This window comes from Papio anubis, chromosome 5 (genome assembly GCF_008728515.1).
Source record: "Papio anubis isolate 15944 chromosome 5, Panubis1.0, whole genome shotgun sequence".
Classification (NCBI taxonomy): domain Eukaryota; kingdom Metazoa; phylum Chordata; class Mammalia; order Primates; family Cercopithecidae; genus Papio; species Papio anubis.
In genome coordinates, this window is record NC_044980.1 from 121,759,580 (window position 1) to 121,783,803 (window position 24,224).

Consider the following 24,224-nt stretch of genomic DNA (forward strand, 5'->3'; position numbering starts at 1 on the left):
ATGCTTCTTATTTTATAGGGTTATTGTGGTGATTAACATGAGACAATACAATACTTTGATATGGGGACTCAAGCATGTTTTCTCTTTGTTTCCCCTGACCTAGCAGCCCACATGGGTTTTGCTCCTGTCCTGCATTCTCTGAATTTGTCCTCTTTCTTGCTCTTTCTCTACTTTGGTTTTTGAGTACCTGTGGGTCTCAGTGCCTTTATTTCTATGTGTACGCGAGTCTTATATGTGTGCTTTGGCGTGTTTGCCTCTCACTATGTCTTTCTTTGTATATGCCTCTGTATGTCTAGTTTGTGTCTTTCTTTTTTGATCTCTGTGTGTGTGTGTGTGTGTGTACGAGAGAGAGAGAGAGAGCAAGAGAGAATCTGTGTGCATACATCTCTGTCTCTGCATTTTTCTCTCTTAGAATGTGAGTTTCTCTCTCTGTGACTTTGTCTAAGTTTTAAAATAAAAGTTCTGTGAAAAAGAATTTGAAAGAAAGTGACTTTATTCCAGTGAACAGTTTGCAGACTGGAAGATACAGCCTTTGTTATGAAACTTAGGTACATTCCAGAGAACAAAGGGAAGGTTGAGTTTTTATAGCAACAGTTCTGCTCAGGTTTCCAATCATGTCCATTTATGCAAATGAAATACTCAAACTTGCTGAGTTTTGATTGGTTGATGTAGCTGAGTTCTGACTGATCAATTCAAGCCACAGCTTATTGGTTGGTTCAGGAAAAATGAGCAATAAGAGTCAGCTATGAAAGCCTTAACAGTAGGCCAGTGCAGTAGCTCATGCCTATAATCCCAGCACTTTGGGAGTTTAAGGTGGGAGGATCACTTGAGCCCAGGAGTTCAAGACCAGCCTGGGCAATATAGTGAGACCCTGTCTCTACAAAGTTAAAAAATTAGGTAGGTATGGTGGCACATGCCTGTAGTCCCAGTTACTTGGGAGGCTGAGGCAGGAGGATTGCTTGAGCCCAGGGGTTCACGACCAGCCTATGCAACATAGTGGTACCTCATCTCTACAAAAGTAAACAATTAGCTAGGTGTGGTGGTGCATGCCTGTAGTCTCAGTTACTTGGGAAGGTGAGGTGGGAGGATTGCTTGAGCATGAGACGTTGAGGCTGCAGTGAGCTGAGATTGCCCCACTGTACTCCAGCCTGGGTGACACAGTGAGATCCTGTCTCAAAAAAAAAAAACAAAAAACAAAACAAAACACCTCAGACTCAAAGTTAAGCGGATGTATGTGAGCTTTCTGAGAACTCAGAGAATGTGTGTGACCTCTAGTCAAAAAACAGCTCATTGGTTCTATTTTATGTTTAGGCCCAGTTAGCCACTCAGGACTTATCTTGAGGGATTGTCTCATTCAGGTTCATATTTGGATCGCTACATGAATGTGTGTGAGTGTCTCTCTGTGTTCCTCTCACAGTGTGAGTCCCTCTGTCTCTGTGTGTGTCATACTGTATTTAGGTTTCTATAATGTCGATTTGACTCTGTGTTTTTTTCTATTTTGTTCATTCATATTCTCGCTCTCGTCTGCCCTTTCTCCCCTTGCTCCCTAGCTCTGACTCTGTCTGGCTCTGCCTCTCACCTTTTTCTCTTGCTCTGTGAGTCTCTCTTGCTTTCTTTCTCTCTAAGTCTCTCTCTCTTTCACTTTCACTCTCTTTCCTGCTTTTCATCAGTCTTTCACGCTCTCTCTCTCTTTGTCACTTCACATCTTTCACTTGTGCGTGTGTGTGTTTTTGTGTATTCATTTATTTAATTGTACTCATTATATTTATGCATGCCCTCTCATTCCTATCCCAATATAGCTTAGATATTCAGTGATATTTAGGTAGCAATCTCATATCTCAAGAAGAATAAAAAGGAATAGAGATTTATTCTAAAGAAGCCGTAAGGGGATTTATGGACTGAGAAGAGGAGTTTGAAAAATTACAGATGGATATTATCAAGATTTGGTTGTATTTTAGGTGATGTACCACTAATTTCACAGTATCTCAAAACTGACCAATATAAAACCAGATATAATTAACAACTATCAGGCCCTCATCTCTATGTTTAGATAGTCCAGGGTCACTTTTTAAGACTCTCTTTACTGATCTTGACGATTTTTCTTCTCCAATGGTTGTCATTCTGCTGAACCTGCTGTTCTATTTCCTTGACTACAACCTGGGTTCTCATCATCATCACCCTCATCGTCTTTTGCCTGAACTACTTCAGGTGCTATCCCTGACCCCACTAACTTTCCACCCATCATGCCAGGTGGGGGCAGGTTATGGTTCCATCATCAGTCTCTCCTTGATGCCCTCCCCTGGCTTCCAGTCTTCTTCCAGGGTTCACCAATAGAGTTTCACAACATAAACAGTTGGTTTTTTTTTTAAAAGCTCACCTGACCAATATTTTGTCCACCTACCAATATGCCCAATGTGTATAGGAAGTCATGCTTTTGAATGCTTTGACTAGGCTATTTTCCCCACTACAAATATTAACTCCCAGTTATTTCTAATGGGATAAAGCCCTTTCCTGAGAAGGAAACATAAATGGAAAACACATGGGAATCTGGACAAGGAAACTTTATGAACCAATATTTGTAGCACCAATGTATTGGCCAATTAACCAGATGGTGCTTAACTTGTTTTAATACTAAGAAGTTTTTGCTATTTGGACTTTTTATGATTTAGGAAAAGGTTCAGCAAGCTTTTTCTGTAAAGCACCAACCAAGTGAGTAAATATTTTAGACTTCGTGGGTTATACTGTCTTTCTCACAACTATTTAATTCCACCTATGTATCTCAAAAGCAACCATAGATGAACCATAAATAGGTCTGGTTGTGTTTTAATAAAACATTATTTGCAAAAACAGGACATGGCTCAGATTTGGCCCCTGCAGGCTGTAGTTTGCCAAGACCCAATTTAGACTTTATGATAATATCTTATTATGTATTCCATATAGGTAAAATTTTCATCCTCTGCACACTCGTTTTTTAAAGCTTTTTTTCTCTCCCACCTTTCATTTATGTATATGTGCATGAGTGTATGTGTGTGTGTGTGTGTGTGTGTATGCGCCAAAAATATAGATAACTTTTGGGCTTTCTACAGGGTTTCATATAGTTTTCATTATTATTATAAATAAAGGAATCATATTATTTTCATTTACATATAATTCCATGCTCATAATTTGAATCAAGAAAACAAAAACCTAAAACATGTTACTGGTAACTTTCAAGAAATATCTCAATAATATGTAAAATAGCAACACTAATTATATCACATATTTTATGTAAATTATGTCATTTATGTTTTACTATTTTGTGTTATGTTTAGATTCTTAACTACCATTTAAAACAAGATTTTAGAGAATTGTTTTAAAGTATTTTGTGTATGTGTGCTTACTGAGTCAGCGTAAAGATGTTTGTAAAATTTTAGACTTTTATTAATTGAAGACCTTTTATTTGTAAATCTTATCTAAAGTGCAGTTGAATAGATTTAAAATTAAACTTTCATGAAATCTGAATTGACCATCATTATATAGAGTAAAAAATGTTACGTCCTTGTCATAAAGTTAATTCTAGATGAATGTAATAGGTAAATGTAAAGAAGAAAATAATATATAGAATTTTTTGCTTATATAATGGGAAATAAAAATTTAAATCACATATTTAGTAGCAATATTAATAAGAACAGAGAATGATCCATTTAATTATTAAAAACATTGAATATAGCTGGGCACAGTCCTATAATCCCAGCACTTTGGGAGACTGAGGCGGGTGGATCACAAGGTCAGGAGTTCAGGACCAGCCTGGCCAAGATGGTAAACCCCGTCTCTACTAAAAATACAAAAGTACAAAAATTAGCCAGGCGTGGTGGCATGTGCCTGTAATCCCAGCTAGTTGGGAGGCTGGAGCAGAGAATTGCTTAAACCCGGGAGGCGGAGGTTGCAGTGAGCCGAGATCATGCCACTGCACTCCAGCCTGTGCGGCAGAGCGAGACTCAGTCTTAAAAATGGAAACAAAACAAAACAAAAAAAGAATATAATGTTAAAAATAAAAATCAAATTAAAAGAAATAAATGCTTGTAATTATTTTTAAAAGTGTCAATCTTCTTAATATACTATTAAATGACGAGCATTCAACTTGGTTAAAAACAAAGAAAAAGAAATTAAATACAATATATTTTCTTATCAAATTGTAATTTTAAATTAAATGAAATGTCATATTTTTAAGAATTCTTCATTGAAGAGGTATCCATCTCCCTCTCCTCAATAAGATATAAATAGGAATGTCCTTGTTAGCCAACAATTTGGTAACAAAGCCATAAAAATATTTACAACTATTGGCTTCTTCCAGGGATCTGTCCTAATGAGATGCAAAAATTTATAGATAAAATATTCACTCTACTGTCTATAATGATGAACATTTAAGAACAATGTAGCAATTCAGAAACAGATGATGAAGAGGTAAATTGTGGTATAATTATATGATAATCATATGAGCGTGGAACATCGTATATTTGAATGATAATTTAGAATAATGTCCAGAATTTATTAATAAATTATAATATATGGCCATATTATGGTGATTATAACTTTTAATGTATATATATGTAACATAATATTCATATAGTGAGATTACATATTATTTCATTTTTTATTTTTCTGTATTCTCTAAATGTTCTATGATGTATGTATATTTCAACATCAAAAGAAATACACATATTCTTTTCCCACATAACACTAAACAATAGATCAATTGATCTTTCCTCATACCTTTCAAAGCATGATCTTCTGGGTTTTCTTTAAAGGAAAGACAAAATTTTTAAAAGAGATCTTGGACATTAGAGAAATGAATTTGATATTTTGGGACAAAAGTCTTGATCCTAGTTTTGAAAATTTGATTCTGTGTATCAACTAAATTTCTTAGGATGATTGTTTTTATTTAGCTAGCTTAATAGCTATAGCCCACACAAGTTAAAGCCTGTGGAATTTGGTTTATAAAGCACCTTCATATTGGATTTCAGAGAATGCCAAGGCATTTTATAAATAATGATACTTGCTAAAACTCATCTCATACCTGAAAAGCTTCCAAGCTTTTATACTATATAAAAGATTGTTCTCTGTTCAAGCAAAATAAATCCTCAGATTTGCAATGCTGCTGTTTGATGTGGGAAAATGGCAGTGGAAAATCCAAGAGCCAGTTCCATGCCAGGCAGGCAAAATCTGCCATGCCCATAGGAGGCGGGAACCAGAACAGAACTGCTGTGGGTTGTATTTACTGGGAGAAAAGAACCCTCTGTCTTGAAAGGAGCTGCAGATGGAGTCTTTTCTCCATTTGCAGAATTATTACCTTAAACCTCATTTGTGTAGGTCCAAGGAAATCAACAGGTGAGGGTGTTGTTTCACATAATTCTACAGTTTTGGCTGTCTTATTATTTTCTTTGTTTTTTTTGTTTTGTTTTGTTTTGTTTTGTTTTGTTTTTTTGAGATGGAGTCACTCTGTCACCCAGGTTGGAGTGCAGTGGTGCAATCTTGGGTCACTGCAACCTCCTCCTCCCGGATTCAAGCAATTCTCCTGACTCAGCCTCCTGAGTAGCTGGGACTACAGGTACCCACCGCCACGCCCAACTAATTTTTGTATTCTGGGTGGAGGCAGGATTTCTCCATATTGGCCAAGCTGGTCTCGAACTCCTGACCTCAGGTGATCCACCCACCTCAGCCTCCCAAAGTGCTGAGGCATGAGCCACCATGCCCAGCCTCAATTGAATTTTTAAAAATCAAAACAGTGCTTTTACACAGTTATAAAAATGAAATAGTACTCTTAGAGTAAGAAATATCTCTGCATTATCAGTACTTGATCTCTAGAAGTAAGCATCTTTAATTCTTCTAGGACATTTTTAATTATTATTTATCTCCATATTTCTCAGTAAAGTATGTATTCTACTATTTTTTGATTTTTCCATTTGAACTGTCATCTACCTGGCTTCCTCCTCACATACTCACTATCCACACACATATATTTGTCCTTTCTCTGTGACACCAATAAAATTATGATAATTTAAAAATATTTTTATAACCAGTTTTTAAATTATTGTAAAGAAGCGACAATATATAAATTTTATTCATAGCTGAGACATACTGTATTTATTTCATTACAACTTTTTTCCTTTTATTCGTTATAAATAATAGTTGTCTCATTTTTATATTTTAAATTTAGCTTTCTAATGTCTATCACAAATCCATCTCAAACTCCCCATCATAGCTAACATTTCTTTGTATGTATGTATGTCACTCTGTCGCCCAGCCTGGAGCACAGTGGCGCGATCTCAGCTCGCTGCAACCTCTGCCTCCTGGGTTCAAGCATTCTCCTGCCCCAGCCTCCTGAGTAGCTGGGACTACAGGTGCACGCCACCATGCCAGGCTAATTTTTTGTATTTTTTAGTAGAAATGGGGTTTCACCTTGTTGCCCAGGCTGGTCTCTTAACTCCTGAGCTGAGGCAATCCACCTGCCTCAGCCTCCCAATATACTGGGATTACAGACATGAGCCACTGTGCCTGGAGCTAACATTTCTTAGTAAGATTTAATAACATATTGTGTGTTTTTAATAAATTGTATTTTTTAAAGGCGTCCCTCCTGATGTGCTGAATCAGTGAGTCACTGTCCTCCCAAATGTGAACAACATTCTGATTTCTCCCAGTATAAATTAGTTTTGCTTGTTCCTCAAAAACAGAATCTAAATGAAATTATATATATGCGTTCTCTTGACCTTGCTTCTTTGATTCAGCACTATGTCAATGAGATTAATCTTTGTTTTAAGGTATAGCAGTAGCTCATTTTTTCTCATCGCTTTAGTTATGGCAGGCAAAAAAAAAAATGACCCCTTCAAATATGTTCATACCCTAATTGCTGGAATGTGTGAATATGTGTGCAGTAGAAACGTTGGCAAAAGGGATTTTGCAGATGTGATTACAGTTACAGAACTTAAAACAGGAAGATTATCCGGGTGGATACAATATAACCATATGAGACTAATTTAAAGCAGATGATTTTCTCTGGCTGCAAGCAAGGGAGACTCAGCATAGGGGAAGCTGGAGATTTGGAAGATGACGGGTACTCAATGTGTCATTTGTTGTTCTTATATGTAGAAGCCTATGTGGAAGAACTGGAGAGAGGCCTCTATGATCTAAGGGCAGCCCCCAGCTGATAGCCAGCAAAGAAAAGAGAGTCTTAGTCCTACACCCTCCAGGAACTTGATTCTGTCAAGAACCTACCTGAGCTTGGAAGCAGATACTTCCGAGAGTCTCCTAATAAGACCCTAGCCAGTCAACACTTTCATTTCAGTTTTGTGAGTCCTGAATCACACAATCCAGTGAAGTTGATGTGGACTTCTGACCTACAGACATTGTGAGATAGTAACTTGGCATTGTTTGAAGGGTCCAAGTTTGTGAAAATTTGTAGGGCAGCAATAGAAAACTAATAGAAGACTATTCCATTACGTTACTATAACACAACATTTAAAAAATATCTATTTTACTATTGATGGATTTAGATTGCTTTCAATTGAGACTTAATATGATTAATGATGCTAGGAACATTCTTATATGTGTCTTTTGGCAGATGTATGTACATATTTCTATTGGTAATTAGGAGTGGAATGGATAGGTTGTATTATATGCATATTTCAGCATTAGAAGATATTGCTAATCAAAGTGGCAGCAGTAATAGGCACTCCTGCCCATGGTCTATGAGAGTCCCAGTTGTTCCATGCCCTTGCCAACACCTGTTGGAAAATTTATAGTGCTAAAGAAGAAATCACAATGTTTGTAAATGTTTGTTGCTACTTCATGGTGTTTTGATTTGTAGCTCTCTGATGATGAATGATGTTGAGCATATTCTCATATACTTACTGGATGCTTGGAGATATTCTTTGAGAAGTACCTGCTCAACACTGTCAATCATTCAAGCAGTCCATAAACAACACCATAGCTTCTTGATTGGCTCACCATATTTCCATAAAACTGGTTAGTAAGGAAAGAATGAACTCAGATGGATTTATACAGCACAGAAAACATCATAACCTTCTGTTCACATCTCAAGTTCACAACAGTTCCCTCTCCCCACACATCCTATGGGGAATGCAGAGGTGGGCCTAGGTGGATGCTACATCTGTGGCATAGGTCTGTGCCTCAGCTGAGAACACTGCCCTTAGGAGCTTCCCAGTCATTTAAGGGGCTGCTGATAAACCTGTCCTTTCTTTATATCTGAGAAAGAGTTAATAAAGATATGCAAGTAAATCTTCTTGTATGTAAACAAATTTTCTACCAGAAGAGGAGGGAGACTTTACTATCATGGAAGGTAAATAAATTTTCTCTGTGACCCAAAAACCATCTCTAGCTTCCAAGCCTGTTTGCCACACAAATACCCTTGAAAAGATATGTATATAGATATAGCTATATACGGTTACATAAATATACATATACATACATATATTATAGTTAGATACAAATATATGCACATACATACATTATATAAGTATATACTTATATATAAGTATATTATATAAGATATATATCAAACTATTGTTTATACATGTATACTTTTTAAAATATAAAAATATGTATTTTTAATGTATTGCTTTTGCTGCATAGCATAATTTTTATTCTGTCTTATTTTTCTTATATAGTTCAGAATATTTTTTAAATTTCCATTGTAATTTTTTTCTTTTACCCATGGGTTGTTTAAACTTGTATTATTATTATGCAAACATTTGGAGATTTTCTAGTTTTCTTTTTGTAATTGATCTATGGTTTAATTTTATTGTGGTCAGAGAACATAGTTTGAAGCCTAATGCTTTGAATTTGGCTGACACTTGCTGTAAAACTTAACAAATGATTGATCTATTTTTGATAAATGTTTCATGGGTTCTTGAAAAAAATGTGTATTCTTCAGTGACTTGTTATACTGTTCTGTATACATACATTAGGTCAAGTTGGTTAGTTTTCTTTAAACTTCCATATTCTTATGGTTTTTTTCCTGCTTATTCTATCAGTAGAGAGATAAGTTAAAAATATCTCAGTCTATTTTAGCTCTGTCAATTTTTGCTTTATATAGTTGACTACATTCTTAGGTAAATAGAAATTTAAGGTTGCTATCCATACAGTGAATTGACCCTTTTATTATTATTAATTATCCCTCTTTATCTCCAGGAATGTTTCTTTACTTAAGGTCTACTTTGTCAGATATTAGTATAGTCATACTAACTTCCTCTTGTATGGCTTACGTTTTTCCATCCAACTACTTTCAATTTTGGGCTCATGTAAGATTTAAGATGTAATTTTCATAATCAGTATATAGTTGAATTTTATATTTTTATGCATTCTAAAAGTTTTTTTCCATGATTGCATATTTAGTCCATTTACATTTGATGTACTTATGATACATTTGCTTTTATAGCTTCTATCTTCCTATTTTTTCTTGTTGTCTCATCTGTTATTTGTTCCCTTTCCCCCTTAATCTTCTTGTGAAATAATATTTTTATTATTAGTTTTCATTGATTATCTCTTTAATTATACATCCTTTTATATTTGTTTTATTTATTGAAGTATTTGTCTTTGAGTAATTACCTAGAAGGATACAAGATTAATTTTTAACTTACTACATTCTATCTTCAAATAGCATATTTTCCACTTCTTTACAATGCAAGAACTTTGTAACACTTCTCTTTTCTGGTCCTCTTCATTCCTTCCTGGTTTTTGTTTCTTTGCTCCTATATCATATTGTTTTCTTTGGTGCTAAGAATTGCCTTTAGTGTTCCATCTGTACCATTGTACTAAAAACAAAATATTCCATTTTTATTTGTCTGAAAACATGTTTTTCCTTTAGTTTTGAATAATTCTTTAGCTGAATATAGAATCCTAGGTTGGCAATTATTTTCTTGTACTAGCTTTAAAATATTATCATATTGTCTTCTAGGCTTATGGTCATTGTTGAAATGTCAGCCTTAAATATTCATGTTGCCCCTTTGGAAACGATGTTTCTATTTCTTTCTGCCTGCTTTTAAAATTCTCCCTCTTTGTTTCTCTAATTTTTATATACTTTTTCTTCTTAGCAATTTTGCCAAAAAATGTCTAACTGTATTTCCCTGGTATTTAATCTGTCTGAGGTTTTAGTTGTGTTTTGTTTTTTTTTTTTTCCATGGCTTCACGTCTTTCTATCACTTTTTGAAAATTCTCAGTTAAAATCTCTTCAGAATTACCTCTTCTCCATTCATTTTATTATTCCATAGGGCTCCACTTGTAGGTATTTTTGACATGTACTTTGTGTGAGGCACTAAATACCTGATGGCACATAGCTGGGATTTGTCAACAAAAGGCTCAGGTTCTAGGGTGATTAAGTGAGGATCCAGCCATTTTATTGAGATACTTCCAGAAGTCAGTATCTTTTCTCTTGGACTGACCAGTTTCCTTGATAGTAACTGAATAGTTTCCTGCTCTGGTATATGATTTGGGGTGTCGGAATTCTGATACCAGAGCAGGAGAAGAGTTTAGTGATCTCATCTTTTAGTATGTAGACTTTCATTTAACCCTTCTGTTTTCTATAATGTTAACTTGAAATAAAAATTTCATAGAGATGCATCTCTAAGCAAAGAGATTATCTGGAAACAAAAGATTGCAATTTGGAACACATAGAACAGCGTAGCCTCTAGGTGTGTGTGAGGAACAAAAGGAACGGCTGGGGTTTAATTGGGAAAACAAGCAAAGTTATATAAGCTGTTTTGAAGGAAGTTTCACTGGTACTGGCAGTGTCTTATTGGAGCTGGCGAGTTCTGATTGATGAGTGTCAACAATTACCAGATAAGACTTAGAGTTACAGTAGGTCTTTTGTGCTTTTGCTTTTCAGTTACAAAAACAGTTTCTGGAACAGGCATGCATGACCTCAGTGCCTTTCTCCATGGCCTCCGAATCCATTTTAGTTGGGCATGATGTGAAGGACTCTATTTTATAAAATTAATTTTCACAGTAAGTTCCTCAGCCCAAACTGGTGTCTGGTTAGGCATCTCCAGAGACAAATTTCCAGTCTTTGGCCAATGTGTAGCAAGGGCAGACTCCCAGACGCTTTGTCTGTATTTAGATACTTAGTTATACAACTGCTTCTTAAACAAATTTCCTACTAGGCTTTCTGCTTTCCTCATTCTTTTTGATGCTTGCTTGATACTTTCAGGAGCCTTTGTTGGGTGCTAAGCTGCAGGCTTAGATTTCAGCCTTATCCATTCTGCTCAAACACGTGTCCTTTTGTCTCTTCACTTTTCAGTTTCCAAAATTACCTCTCAACTCACTTCTGTTTATTCTTGAAAATTCATAGATTAAAATATTCCCTTTAAAACCATTTAAATGGTGTTTAGAGAAGAAACTGAAATGAATAATGTGATCCATTGATCATTTTAAATTATAGGTAGCAAAGAAGCCAATTTCTCTATTTTATTGTTGTTGCTGATTTATTATTACATCTTGTTATTTTGCATTTTTTGGTGATGATGGAGGTAATCAGAGCAAATAATGGATTTATTGTGACTACACTGATAATATATTCTTACTCTAATTTTAGGTGAGTGTAAAAGTTCATGTTAGTTAAAACATTACTTATTGAATATAGAACAAAATAGAATCCTATATCTTCCTTTAATTCTAAAATATGAACAAAAAGTAAAAATGTGAGAATATTCTAAAATAATAGTCACATACAGTTGCCATAATATTTACAAGTCAAATATTACTTTGATTCTATGGCCTCAAATTAATTGTTTACTCTATGTTATGCACTGTGTATTAACTATACACTACAGTATATAAGGAAGACAGTTATTATTACCTTTCTTAAAATAGATGAATAAACTGAGAATCAGAGTTAGGAGTTAATATCTTGTTCAGAATTATATAGCTAATTACTGCTAAGCCTGGACATCCAAACTTAAGTATGTTTCATAATATTATCAAAGTAATGCTTTTTTTCTTCCTGAAAAATGCTTTCTTCCTTACCTGACATTTACTCAAAAAAGCCTTTAGTGATCTGCAATTTAGAATGAGCTGTTCCCAGATATGGAAAAACACAAACTGTATTATTCTTGGCCAGTGTTACTTTCATTAGAATTTGGACACAGTTCTGCAATAGACTTATACACATATTTTAGCTTCCCTTCTATTATTGCACAATGCAGTTTACTTCTGTGACATTTTTCATTTAAATAATAATAATGAAAGAAACAACTGGAAACTGGAATTAATTACAAGTAAAACATTTTCCTCTAACAGAGAGAAGGAGAAGGGGATCATAAGGTGCGTTTGGCAATTGGAAACGGTATGCGGAGTGATGTATGGAGAGAATTTTTAGACAGATTTGGAAATATAAAGGTGTGTGAACTTTATGCAGCTACTGAATCAAACATATCTTTCATGAACTACACTGGGAAAATTGGAGCAATTGGGAGAGCAAATTTCTTTCACAAAGTAAGTACAGCATTTTCCTTATTAAAGAAATACATTGGCGCGGTGGCTCACGCCTAATTCCAGCACTTTGGGAGGCCGAGGTGGGCAGATCATGAGGTCAGGAGATAAAGACCATCCTGGCTAACACGGTGAAACCCCGACTCTACTAAAAATACAAAAACAAAATTAGCCGGGCATGGTGGCGGGCACCCGTAGTGCCAGCTACTCGGGAGGCTGAGGCAGAAGAATGGCGTGAACCCGGGAGGCGGAGCTTGCAGTGAGCGGAGATCACGCGACTGCACTCCAGCCTCCTCCCCCCCCCCCCCCAAAAAAAAAAAAAGCACATTGAGGTCTGCCAGCTCTCTTGGATATTGTGCTTGTAAATTGTGGTAAATATTATCACCTTTTTTTTTTTTTTTTTGAGAATTTCTAGAAATAGAGTAGTGGCCTCTGTGAGAGACGAGGGTACAGGTTTTGTGAACCTCAGTTATCTTCCGTGTTTTCTCTCTCATGTCACCATAATGATGCCTTTTCTTGTTCAGTTTCCAAATTTAATGATGTAATTTATAAATAGCAAGCATAGGCCCTGATATATGTTAATTTGACTCTTTCCGTTTTCCTTGAGTGTTTTTATTCCACTATTTCTACTTATGTTTCAATGTTTATACCACTCAATTCTATACCGGCTTTTAATAATTTTTAAACTATATTAAGATACCACTAAAATCTTAAAAGTAGCCAAATAAATCAACTTTTTAGGAGGAGAAGATTGACAGCTGATTTCTCAATAGCAACCACAAAACACAAAAGACAGTGGACATTTACCTTCCACTGGCTTGGAAAAAATAACTGTCAAACTGGAACTTATATTCAACAATAATTTTTTAAGAACAAAGGCAAAAATAAACATAGCAGTCTCAACCTTTATAAAGCAAAACTGATATAGCTGCAAGAGAAAATAAATCTTCAATAATCTATAATAATAAACTGCTAACTGACATATGAAAACCCTGCATCTAACAACTGCAGTGTGTATATTGTATTCAAACACTTTTGAAACATTTACAGAAGTTCCTGGGCCAGTTAGGTAATTCCAACAAATTTCAAAGGATTGAATATATTTAAATTATGTTCTCTGAAAACAGTTTAATTGTTGGTAGAAATAATTTTTGTAAAAGACAACTAGATAACCTCCTATATATTTGGAAAAAAACATTTCTAAATTTCCATTCATCAAAGAAAAAATCATAATAGAAATTAGAAGATACTGTGAGCTACCTCCTAATGAAAATATTACATGGAAAAACTTGTGCACTTAGCCAAGAATAGCTGAAAATTGGATGGAGCTCAGTAACCATCTCTGTAAGTTAACTTTTAAAAGGACAACTAAAATAAACTCAAAAGAAATAAAAGGAAGGACGTAATAAAGAGCAGAAATTAATGACATAGAAAAAATATTTGGTGAGGAATATAAAAATAGATAGAAATATAATTTTTAAAAAGTAAAGAAATCGAATCTGATTGATAGAAGGCAGAAATAATATCAGGAATGGAAAAGGGAACATTGCTGCTGATACTTTAGACATTAAGACAGTAAAAGAGGATATGTTGAATAAGTTCATATCAATAAACTTGAAATTATTAGATGAATTGGAAAAATTTCTAGAAACGTACAACTTACTAGAGTTGACTCGAATTATTTTATCACGCTAAATGAAATAAATTCATACTCCAACATCTTCCCTTAGTTTCAGATAGCTTTCCCACTCAGGATAGTGAATATTCAAGAGCAAATGATTTCTCTCCTACAAACTCTTCCAGATAATGCAGAAGGAGAAAAAACTTTCCAACTCACTTTCTGACTCCTAAACCTGACATAACAGTGCAAGAACAAAAGTACTTCCTACAGGCACACATGTATGAGGAAAGTCTTTGTTTGATAATCTCTCCCCTCAGGTGTGTTTCCTTAGTGGCCTCACCTGTTCTCTGAAAGTAGCACTATCCTATATCATTGCTTTTGAGATTTCCAGAGCTCCCTACTCAAGCCATATTTAGAGCTGCTTTTGAAGAGATCTTTAAGAATCCCATAATGCGAACTTTGGTGCATTTTTATCACTTTCATCCCTAACTGCTTTAGCTTTATAGGTAAAGTTTTCTGTATGATAAACTGCCATACCTCAAAGAACACCTGGAAGCAACAAAGTATTTGCTTTTCTAATCCGTGGTGATTTTTTCAGTGTCTGGAAGGAATTGGCAGACATGTGTTTTTCATGCCGTAGCAGCTCACTTTTTCAGTCTAGTTGCCCATTCAAAGCTAGTGTAAATAACAGTAATGCTCTAAACCTAAAGAAAATGCAAACTATTTTTATAATGCATTCTTTTGGGATTTTGAGGGTATAGTTGACATCTCAGAAATGCACTTTATTGTGAACAAAAGCATTTTGGGGAAAGTAAGTGCTGATTTTACTGAGTTTTACATTCCTTGCGGTTAATTTTCTCAATTCATTGCACTGGTTCCTTTACAAATTTGGTATTGATATTGAGCCCCTTTGTGAAGCTGAGTCATTCTAAAGCAACCAACAAGGGTATGATGATTTGTATTTTATATTACTGACTTCATTATAATTTTCTAATTCTTTAAATTTTCTGTCAACTGTAATAATGTCAATCATGTAAAAAGTCATGGTTGTCTTCAATTTATTTGGAAAACCTCTGTTTTTCAACTCATTTTCGTTTTCTTTTTCAGTTTGGAAATGAAAAAACAAAGTTGTGCCTAATACTACATGTCTTCTAGTCTGCCTTTTATCATTTTATTCACATGTTGTTTTCTTAGATAGTGGGTAATTAGAAAAATTTGGTTCAATGATTTTCTCATAATTAAGTGAGGAGATTTGATAAGTGTCTCTCAAAAATGCTAGCCTAATGGAGGCTCATGCTTATTATCTGGGAGGGAAGCAGCCTCCAGAGAGAAAATGTTACAAGTGAAGGAGAATTATAAGGCAGCAACAGAGTTCCTATAACCTATTGTCTTTATGTGCTACACTTACTATTTTAATGCATAAAACTGAAGAAATATTGTACCCCATATCCTCCCAAGGCAAACAATATAAAAAATTTAGTGACAACTTATTTGAGAGACAAACTCAAGTAGAATTATGAACTACCTTCTCTTTTTCTGTAGTATTTTCACCTGGGGAAAATAGGGAGAGACAAACATAAAATACAAAGATAAAGCTTGAAAAAAGGGAGAAAATGAATCTAAATAAAAGGCAGATAAAAAAATGAATGCACATTTTATACATAGATGAAATAAAGCTCAGAAAAAAAAAACAACAGAAAATGAATCAAAAATAAAAGGCAGCTGGAAAAAAAATGAATGCACATCAAAATAGTAAGTTTCCCAAAACGACCAGGAAATGTTTAGAGAAACAATTTCTCACAGGCTTGAAAAATTGCAATAATATTCTCTTTAAAAATAAGAGCGCAGGAAAGAAAAAGGATCAAGGACAAACATAAATCAACAAAATGAACTAAAAAGTAAGCATGCTCAGCTCAAAGAAAAAAATAGAGGAAAAAATGTAAATATTACACAAATGAGCATCACATAAAAGAACTTAAAATCAAAAGGAATGTACATGTTGTTAGGGAGAAAGATGAGCAGAATTAAGGAGCCCCACAAACACAGTAAAAAGAGCAAGCAAATGATAATTTAAAAATGAAGAAAAAGGATTTGGAAAACATAGACAATGATCTGATACATCCTTAATTGGTGTTCCCGCAGTAAAGAACAGATCAAAGAAAAAAATAATTATTTCTACCCTAGTAGAAGAACATTTCCTTAAGGTAAAAACTTGAATCTTTAGCAAAAGAGTACACTATCTGGGGCAGAATAATTATAAGAAAAATATATCCTGGTGAAATTATGAAACAAAAAGAACCTTAAGGAGATTTTGGGGTAGGAAAAGCAAAGGATGAGCAAAGCGTAGCACAGGTGAGGGTGGGAAACATCTCAGGCATTCTCAAAATAAAACACTCAAGGTTAGGAAACAAGGAAAGAGTTGACTTCACCTAAGAATTTTTCTAGGATGTTTTCTCAAAGTTTTAAGAAATCAGAATCTATAATACCCTCATATTTATAGGAATGCAATCTTTCTTTGTAAAATTCACTGAATGAAAAATAATGGCCAACTTGAAGATAAACCATAACTTAGAAATGAAAGAATGACCTTCAGTTAAAATGCCTGATGGTGAATATTGAGTCAATTCACATATAGATGATTGAACCACTCTGAACTGTTTATACATGGAATAAAACCTGACAATGTAAAAATAATTATAACACTAACAAAAATGGGAATTGGGAGGGAGGAAAGGAAGAAATGGTAATTCTCCTATCTGTCATATTGGCAAATCCATAGATACAATGGAATTTAAAATTTAAATATCATCTAAACCTAAATTTAAAAATAATATATGAGATTAATAAAATGGCTCATTTCTTTAACCATTTTCGTAAGCTGTTTTGTTGCCTTAAAAGTAGGCATCTTTTAGGGATAAGAAAAGTTAGACAACTTCAAAATAAGAGAACAGTCCCCACAAGACCACTCATTTCTGACATCAGTTGCAATTTCAGGAGTCCCTGAAGACCACTCTCAGGTTTGATAATTTGCTAAAAGGACTCACAAAACTCAGCTTATCACATCTAAAGGATCTAGATTATAATCATCCCAGGGATGTCATATGTAAGGCAGAATCCAGGAGGGTACCAAGGGTGAAGCTTCCAGATATGCTGTGTTGTGGAGTCAGAACGGCATTACTTTCCTGGAATTGTGTAAAAATACGCACGAACTGGTGCCAACTGGGGAAGCTCACAGGAGCCTTGATGTCCAGTCTTTCTGGAGGCTTTGTTGTGTAATTCAGGTTGACTGCTCACATGGCTTAACCTCCATCTCTGCCCCTTAGGAGGTCAAGCTGGGTGATGCAAAGCCCCCAGCCTACCTCACATTGTTCATGTGCCTCAGAGACCCCATTCTAAATCATACTGTTGCCATCTAGTTGCCCAGAGGTCTTAGACAAACAAAAAAATGCCCTCCTATTAAGAATGACATTCCAAGGACTTAGAGGTCACCTCCCAGAAGCTGGGACCTCTTTTGGGGGCAAGGTTAAATTCTTTACTACACAGGGACTGATAACTCTATTCCTGACTCTACCGTTATTTCACTTTGTGAGTTTGACAAGTTACTTTTCTCTCGGTTCAGAGTTTCCTCGTGTATTAACGAAGGAAATTAACTTTGTGTTCCTTTTCCAACTCATAAATTTACAAATCTGAATCTGCAAAGATAGGTTGGTATGGATAAAACCTCCCAGGGCCAATGCGTACAGCCACATAGGTGTGTGTTCATCGCACAGTTCTGCTATGAATGGGACCCCCTGCAGCTGTGCTCCAGACATGTACACATACACACATACATAAACATGTACATTTGGGGGGATTTTAAGGTGTGGCATCTATTTTTTGAATTTGTATTATAATGCAGCCATTATACATGATTTTTGTAATATCATGAGGACCTCCTGAAGGCAGGAAGGAGAATAGAAATATTTCTAGCTGAGCATTAGTCCTCTGCTCCAGGGTACTGCTAGAAAATGCTGTGATATATTTAATTTTATTTGAATTATAAAATTATTCAATTTCTTACCATCAAGTCTCCTTTTTCTGATAACAGACACACTAGACAGTAATTTGCTGTGGAATGAATCTCACCCACGCACATGGTTGCCCAATTAATCTAAAAGAAATAACACTAAAGCTGACATCACAAGTCACTGGGCAAATTTTCCAAAAAACAAAACATATTAAAGTAGGAGAAAAAAGAATAAGTAATGGACAGGGGTCTGTTCTTATTTGGCCAAGATGATAAAGGCAGTTCTGGAATTGCTGGACTCTTTCTTTCTACTAGCCATTAGGCAAGTGGCCAATATCCTGTTATCCCAATTACAAAAAAAGACCAACAAGATGCAAGTTCATATTTTAATAAACAGTCTTTATATCTAGAATAACAATATTTTTGCTTTGTTGCCTCTTTCATTGGCTCTCATCCTAAAATAGGATAATATTAATTTCCACCTCATAGGATGTTTTGATGATTACATTAAACAGTGCCCTGCATATAGTTAGTGCCCAATCAATATTCATTGCTCGCATTTATATTTTAATTCAAATAATGAGTTGTGATTCAAGTTACATGCTTATTTTACTAATGCTAAGAACAGAGGTATTTGCATTTAATCTTTGATGATAAATAATACTATTGCATCTGTCTCAATCATCTCATCTTTTCCCACTTATTTGTTCTATATTTGTTCATTTTCTCCTGCTTTTCCCCCATTCATCTTTGTTCTATATTTGTTCTATAGTTGTTCATTTCTCTTCTCCTGCTTTCCCCCCATTCATCTTTCCTTATTATTATTTTATTTCACTTCATTTTATTACATTCGTGTTAGTTTACCATTTTCTAACTGAGCTTGCTTAATTGCTGAGTAGAACCTCAGTTTTCTGATAGAATAAAAATGAGGAGGGCTGGGTGAAGTGGCTCACGCCTGTAAGCCCAGCTGCATGGGGGGCTAAGGTGGTAGGATTGCTTGAGCCTGGGAGGCAGAGGTTGCAGTGAGATGAGATCTCATCACTGCACTGCAGCCTGGGTGACAGAGTAAGACACTGTCTCAAAAAATATATATATATAGGAGGAGATTGGACTAAACCAGTCTGCAGTTCTCTCCCAGGGTGGGAATTTAGTGGACAAATGAGCCTGCATGACATGATAATATGGACATGATAGGAGCAGAGTAACTGAAAATATTTGGGGATGAGAGGAGACATCCAATTTTTGGTTCCTGATGTGATGGGTGTTTTCTAATCAATTTATCATCTTATACCAAAGAGTGTGGAGAAGCACTAAATGTTAGTTTAGGAGCATTAAAGTGAAAGGCTCAGGGGAAAGGCTTATAGGAAAAGGACAAAGTGACTGTCAAGTAAACATACTTTTTAGGCATTTGATGTGTTTTGACTTTTTTTGTTTGTTTGTTTGTTTAGATACTGTGAGGAAAAAATAAACAATACCATTCTTACATTAATGTAGCTTACATTTTAGTTCTATGAAAACTTTTCACTTCCAGGGCTACTTTAAATAAATGGCTGCGGAAAATGGTCCTTTTATGGGCAGTTAACAGAGTATTAATTGAATGCCTGGATTGTTTCAGTATCTTGATTAAAATTAGTAGTGTTTTGCTAAGTAAAGTGTACCACAAAAGAAATGAAAGTAAACGCCAGTAAATGACTGCTGTTTACTAATACCTTTAGTTTTGAGTTTTAAATATTTAATTTGTCTTCAGTAGAAGTTGTTTTAATAAATCCATATTCCAATATTTATTTCAATTAGCATAGTCTACTACAGTAGATGTCGTTGCACAAGTAACTAAATGCTTGTTTCTATTTGATTTTTTTTGTTTTGCAGCTTCTTTCCACTTTTGACTTAATAAAGTATGACTTTCAGAAATATGAACCCATGAGAAATGAACAGGGTTGGTGTATTCATGTGAAAAAAGGTAAGACTTCTATTTGAAGACATCTTCTCAAGCAAAGTTTCTGATCTACCATATACAGATATCCCTTGGTATCCTTGGGGGATTGGTTCTAGGACCCTGGGTAGATACCAAAATTCATGGATGCTTGTTCCTTATATAAAATGATACAGTATTTGCCTATGAGGTATGCACATCCTCCTGTATACTTTAAACAGGTTGCTTATAATACCCAATACAATGTAAATGCTATATAAACAGGGTCATATGGTATTTTTTATTTGTATTATTTTTATTGTTGTATTATTTTATCTTTTTTCCCCAAATATTTTCTATCCAAGGTTGGTTGAATTCGCAGATGTGGAATCACAGATATGGAGGGCCCGCTGTGATTATTAGTGAATTTCAAAAGGAGAGGATGACTAGGTCCACTGTGTAATTTAACTTTGGAATTTTAATGCAGGTGGAACAATTTTACTTAGATGTTAAGAGCCCCAGAGGGATCACTCAGATGGTAAATTATTGAAATAAAAAAGTGGTAACTATTTGGCTCATACTATTCTTAATCTACCACTTGTAATATGAACAATGGCAAATGTCTAATATCCTACATTGCCAAACTATAATATAGAAATTAGTGAATTATTTTATCATTCTAGATATAGTGTAAAGTCAGGCCAACTTGGATTTAAACATGGTCTCTGACACTTAGAAATGGTGCAACTTTGGACAGATTACTTAACCCATCTAAGTCTTATTTTGTTTTGTGTAAAGTAGAAGTGACAGTATTTATTCATTGAGGACAATTAAATGGGATGTATGTATATTTCTGGGGGACCTGGTATGTGGCCTGTTACTTTCCTCTCCTCAACTTCTCCCTCTCACTCCCCTCCATTCTCTACCAAGGTAGACTTTCTTACAATTTTAGGTTAGAAATTTTCATGAGAGCAAGTGCCTCAATTAACTTGCTGCTGCATATAATAAAATTAGAAAATAAAATGTAGAGATGTGCACTTAGAATTGTTTAGAGATCCAGTATGAATAAATCAGGGCAAAATTAATTTTTATTGCCTTAAAATATGTTGAAACTACATTTCAGAAGTGACTTCCTAAATCTTTACTTCAAATGTGAAGATAAGGTGGCAAACCTGTTTTTATTTTCTAGTAGCTGAAAGACTAAAAAAAAAAAAAAAAAATGCAAACTTTGTCTATTAAAAAACAAATCTCCCGAATCTCTGAATTTCAAGCCTACTGGCTTTTATCAAATGTTTCTCCAATTCTATTCTATAGACACTGGCCATGGAATTTCTGAGGAAAGTGCAAAGAACTTAAGCACTCTTTTCTACTGGTCTATTTCTTACAATTACAATAATATCTAATATTAAAACTTGAATCCCAGAACTGTGCTTATACACCCTCAGGTTTTCTTAAAAAGCTGGTTGACCCCAAATATCTGTTTTTCTATTTTGGATTCTCATTATGAGCTACTCAGTATTTTTTCCATTAAGGCATTGTGTCTTCACAATGTAAATTATGCCCAACAAGAAAGATGTAAATACACTGTGACCTATTTAAATATTTGCAACAATTAGTTTGTCAGAAAAGAAACTGTCACCTGTATCCTGAAAATGAATAAAAGAAACCAAAGAACATATATTTTAAGGGAGATGTAAGAGTCTTGAAAAATTCTGAAATATAGGGAATGTAGATTGACAGAATATATCACAGAGGACAGAGGTGAGGCTTTGGAGTCAGATGTTCCTGGATGGAGATATATATATACACACACACACACACTCCGATTCCTGCATTTGACAGCTGTATGACATTGGGCAAATTCCTTTTTTATGCCTCAGTTTTTTCACCTTAAAATGAAGATATTATCAGGGCCTTTCTTGTAGGTTTGTGATGAGAATTAAATGGATTACATATGTAAAACACTCAGAATAGTGACCGTTACCCAAAAAGTGCTCAATAGGTATAATAGTGGTGATGATAATGATGGTGATGATGATGATATGATGGTGTTGGGAATGATGACGACGACGATGATGATGATGCTATCAGACTCTGCTGGAGCAGAGAAGATTTGCTTTGGCCAGTGACCTATGTGCCCTTGAAAGCCAGAATGACCAGGAGTGGGAGAAATGGGAGTCGAGTAAAGACTGTTGACTGGGTGTGGCAGCTCATGCCAGTAATCCCAATACTTTTGGAGCCTGAGGTGGGAGAATTGCTTAAGCCCAAGAGTTCTAGATCAGCTGGGCAACCTGGTGAGACCTTGTGTTTCCAAAAAAATTTCAAAATTAGTTGGGCCTGGTGGCATGCACCTGTAGCCCCGCTACTTGGGAAGTTGAGGTGGGAGGATCGGCTGAGTCTGGTAAGACAAGGCTGTGGTGGGCCATGATCATGCCACTGCACTCCAGCTTGGGTCACAGAGTGAGACTTACTTTTTTAGAGCCTTAAAAGACAGAAATCACTCTGTATTATAGTTTGCTGGACTCCAACTTCATCTAGTCACATGAACACTGCATTTCTTTATAGCAGGCATAGCAAGTGGACAATAGCCTTGAAGACTTCCAGAGCAGTGATTGCTGCTGTCCTTTTTTCTTTTGCCTTCTCTTCGAAGTAGCTTTTACCTTACAGATTGCTGAGAAAAATCTTAATTAATTTGAATACGTTTGATTGGAAAATTATTTCAGATAATGTGTCTAAACATAACTGAAACTAGTAAGTATCATGGAACAGGAAATCTTTTCAATGGCTCATCTCTTTCCCATCAAAGATTTCCAGAATAGCATACCAGAGGAATAAACCATTTTGTTATAATAAATAAAATGTATTTGTGTACTGGATGAGAGATAGTATTATACAGAAACCTTGCCGCACAAAGTCATAAAAAGTTAAATTTGAGTTCTAGTTCCATTTATCTCTCTGAGCATAGCAGCTATTGTACCCCTTTGGGTCCTAGTTCCTTGCTGGTAAAATAGGGATTATATCAAAGGATTTCTATGCAGAATAAGCAAGGTGACATTTGCAAAGGGCTCATGGTAAATGCCCAATAAAGAAAATGCTATCATTATGTTATTAACACTATTATTACTGTTGTTATTTATATAACAAATGTCAATATTATCTGTGGTAACATCTACATAATCCAAAACAAAAGTAGCCATTGGTCTATCCACCTGGGAAGTATAAGAAATCTAATGAGCCTTTTCTTTCCATTCAATTCCTTTTTATTAGTTTCTCCAAAGTAATTTGTATTTGTGGTAATCTATGAAAAGATGTGCTAGATATAGGCACCAAGGGTAAATGATGTCAAATACAGAAATAGGTTCAGAGGAAGCTGAGATAAGCAGCATTGGTTGTGCTGGCCAGATATAATATAGATACATGCATGATGTGTGTTACAATAGTTTTAATCGAATGGCTGCAAAAATGTCTTTCTTTCTTGCAGGAGAACCTGGACTTCTCATTTCTCGAGTGCATGCAAAAAATCCCTTCTTTGGCTATGCTGGGCCTTACAAGCACACAAAAGACAAATTGCTTTGTGATGTTTTTAAGAAGGGAGATGTTTACCTTAACACTGGAGACTTGATAGTCCAGGATCAGGACAATTTCCTTTATTTTTGGGACCGTACCGGAGACACTTTCAGGTATGAAATATCATGGGATGCACAGCTTGTTCTGTGATTGTGAACCATGCTTCTATAGAAACATCAGAGACCACATATGCTTTAGCTTTCAAGGCAGACAGAGCCCTTTTATCTCCATGTCTTCTCATTAAAAAATTTATTGGCCATCTGTTTCTAGACTGAACCACAAGTTAAATTTTGTTGTAAAATTTTATAATTATTTTATTGAATCAGTTTAGAACAAATCAGTGAGCTTCTTTTTAAGGAAATAAAGCTGGCAGACAGATGTAAAATATAAATGGTAGGGTTAAAACAAAAAGCCAGTTTGGTCAACTGTAGTCTAATTCTTGGCCTAATGATAAAAATTTTGAAACAGCAAAAATCCCCTTTCGTACTTTTCCTTTTTTAATTCCCTAAGATTATTTTAGGTCTATGAAATTATTTTGCTTTACTAGTCCAATGACTTGAATGAATGCTTGAATAAGTAACTTTCTACATCCTTGCCTTCTTGTACCGTGTTATAAGCTCACTTTATATAAAGTTATT

General features: G+C 35.1%; 1 protein-coding gene across 1 annotated transcript in view; it reads left to right on the top strand.

Moving 5' to 3' along the window:
• The window catches only part of SLC27A6 (solute carrier family 27 member 6), a 68,163-nt gene that overhangs the window by 37,886 nt on the left and 6,053 nt on the right, over positions 1 to 24,224 (top strand). Inside the window, exons 5-7 of the mRNA XM_021939658.2 lie at positions 12,289 to 12,483; positions 19,977 to 20,067; positions 23,501 to 23,699. Coding sequence (XP_021795350.2) covers positions 12,289 to 12,483; positions 19,977 to 20,067; positions 23,501 to 23,699 — 485 coding nt within the window. The remainder of the gene's footprint in view (positions 1 to 12,288; positions 12,484 to 19,976; positions 20,068 to 23,500; positions 23,700 to 24,224) is intronic.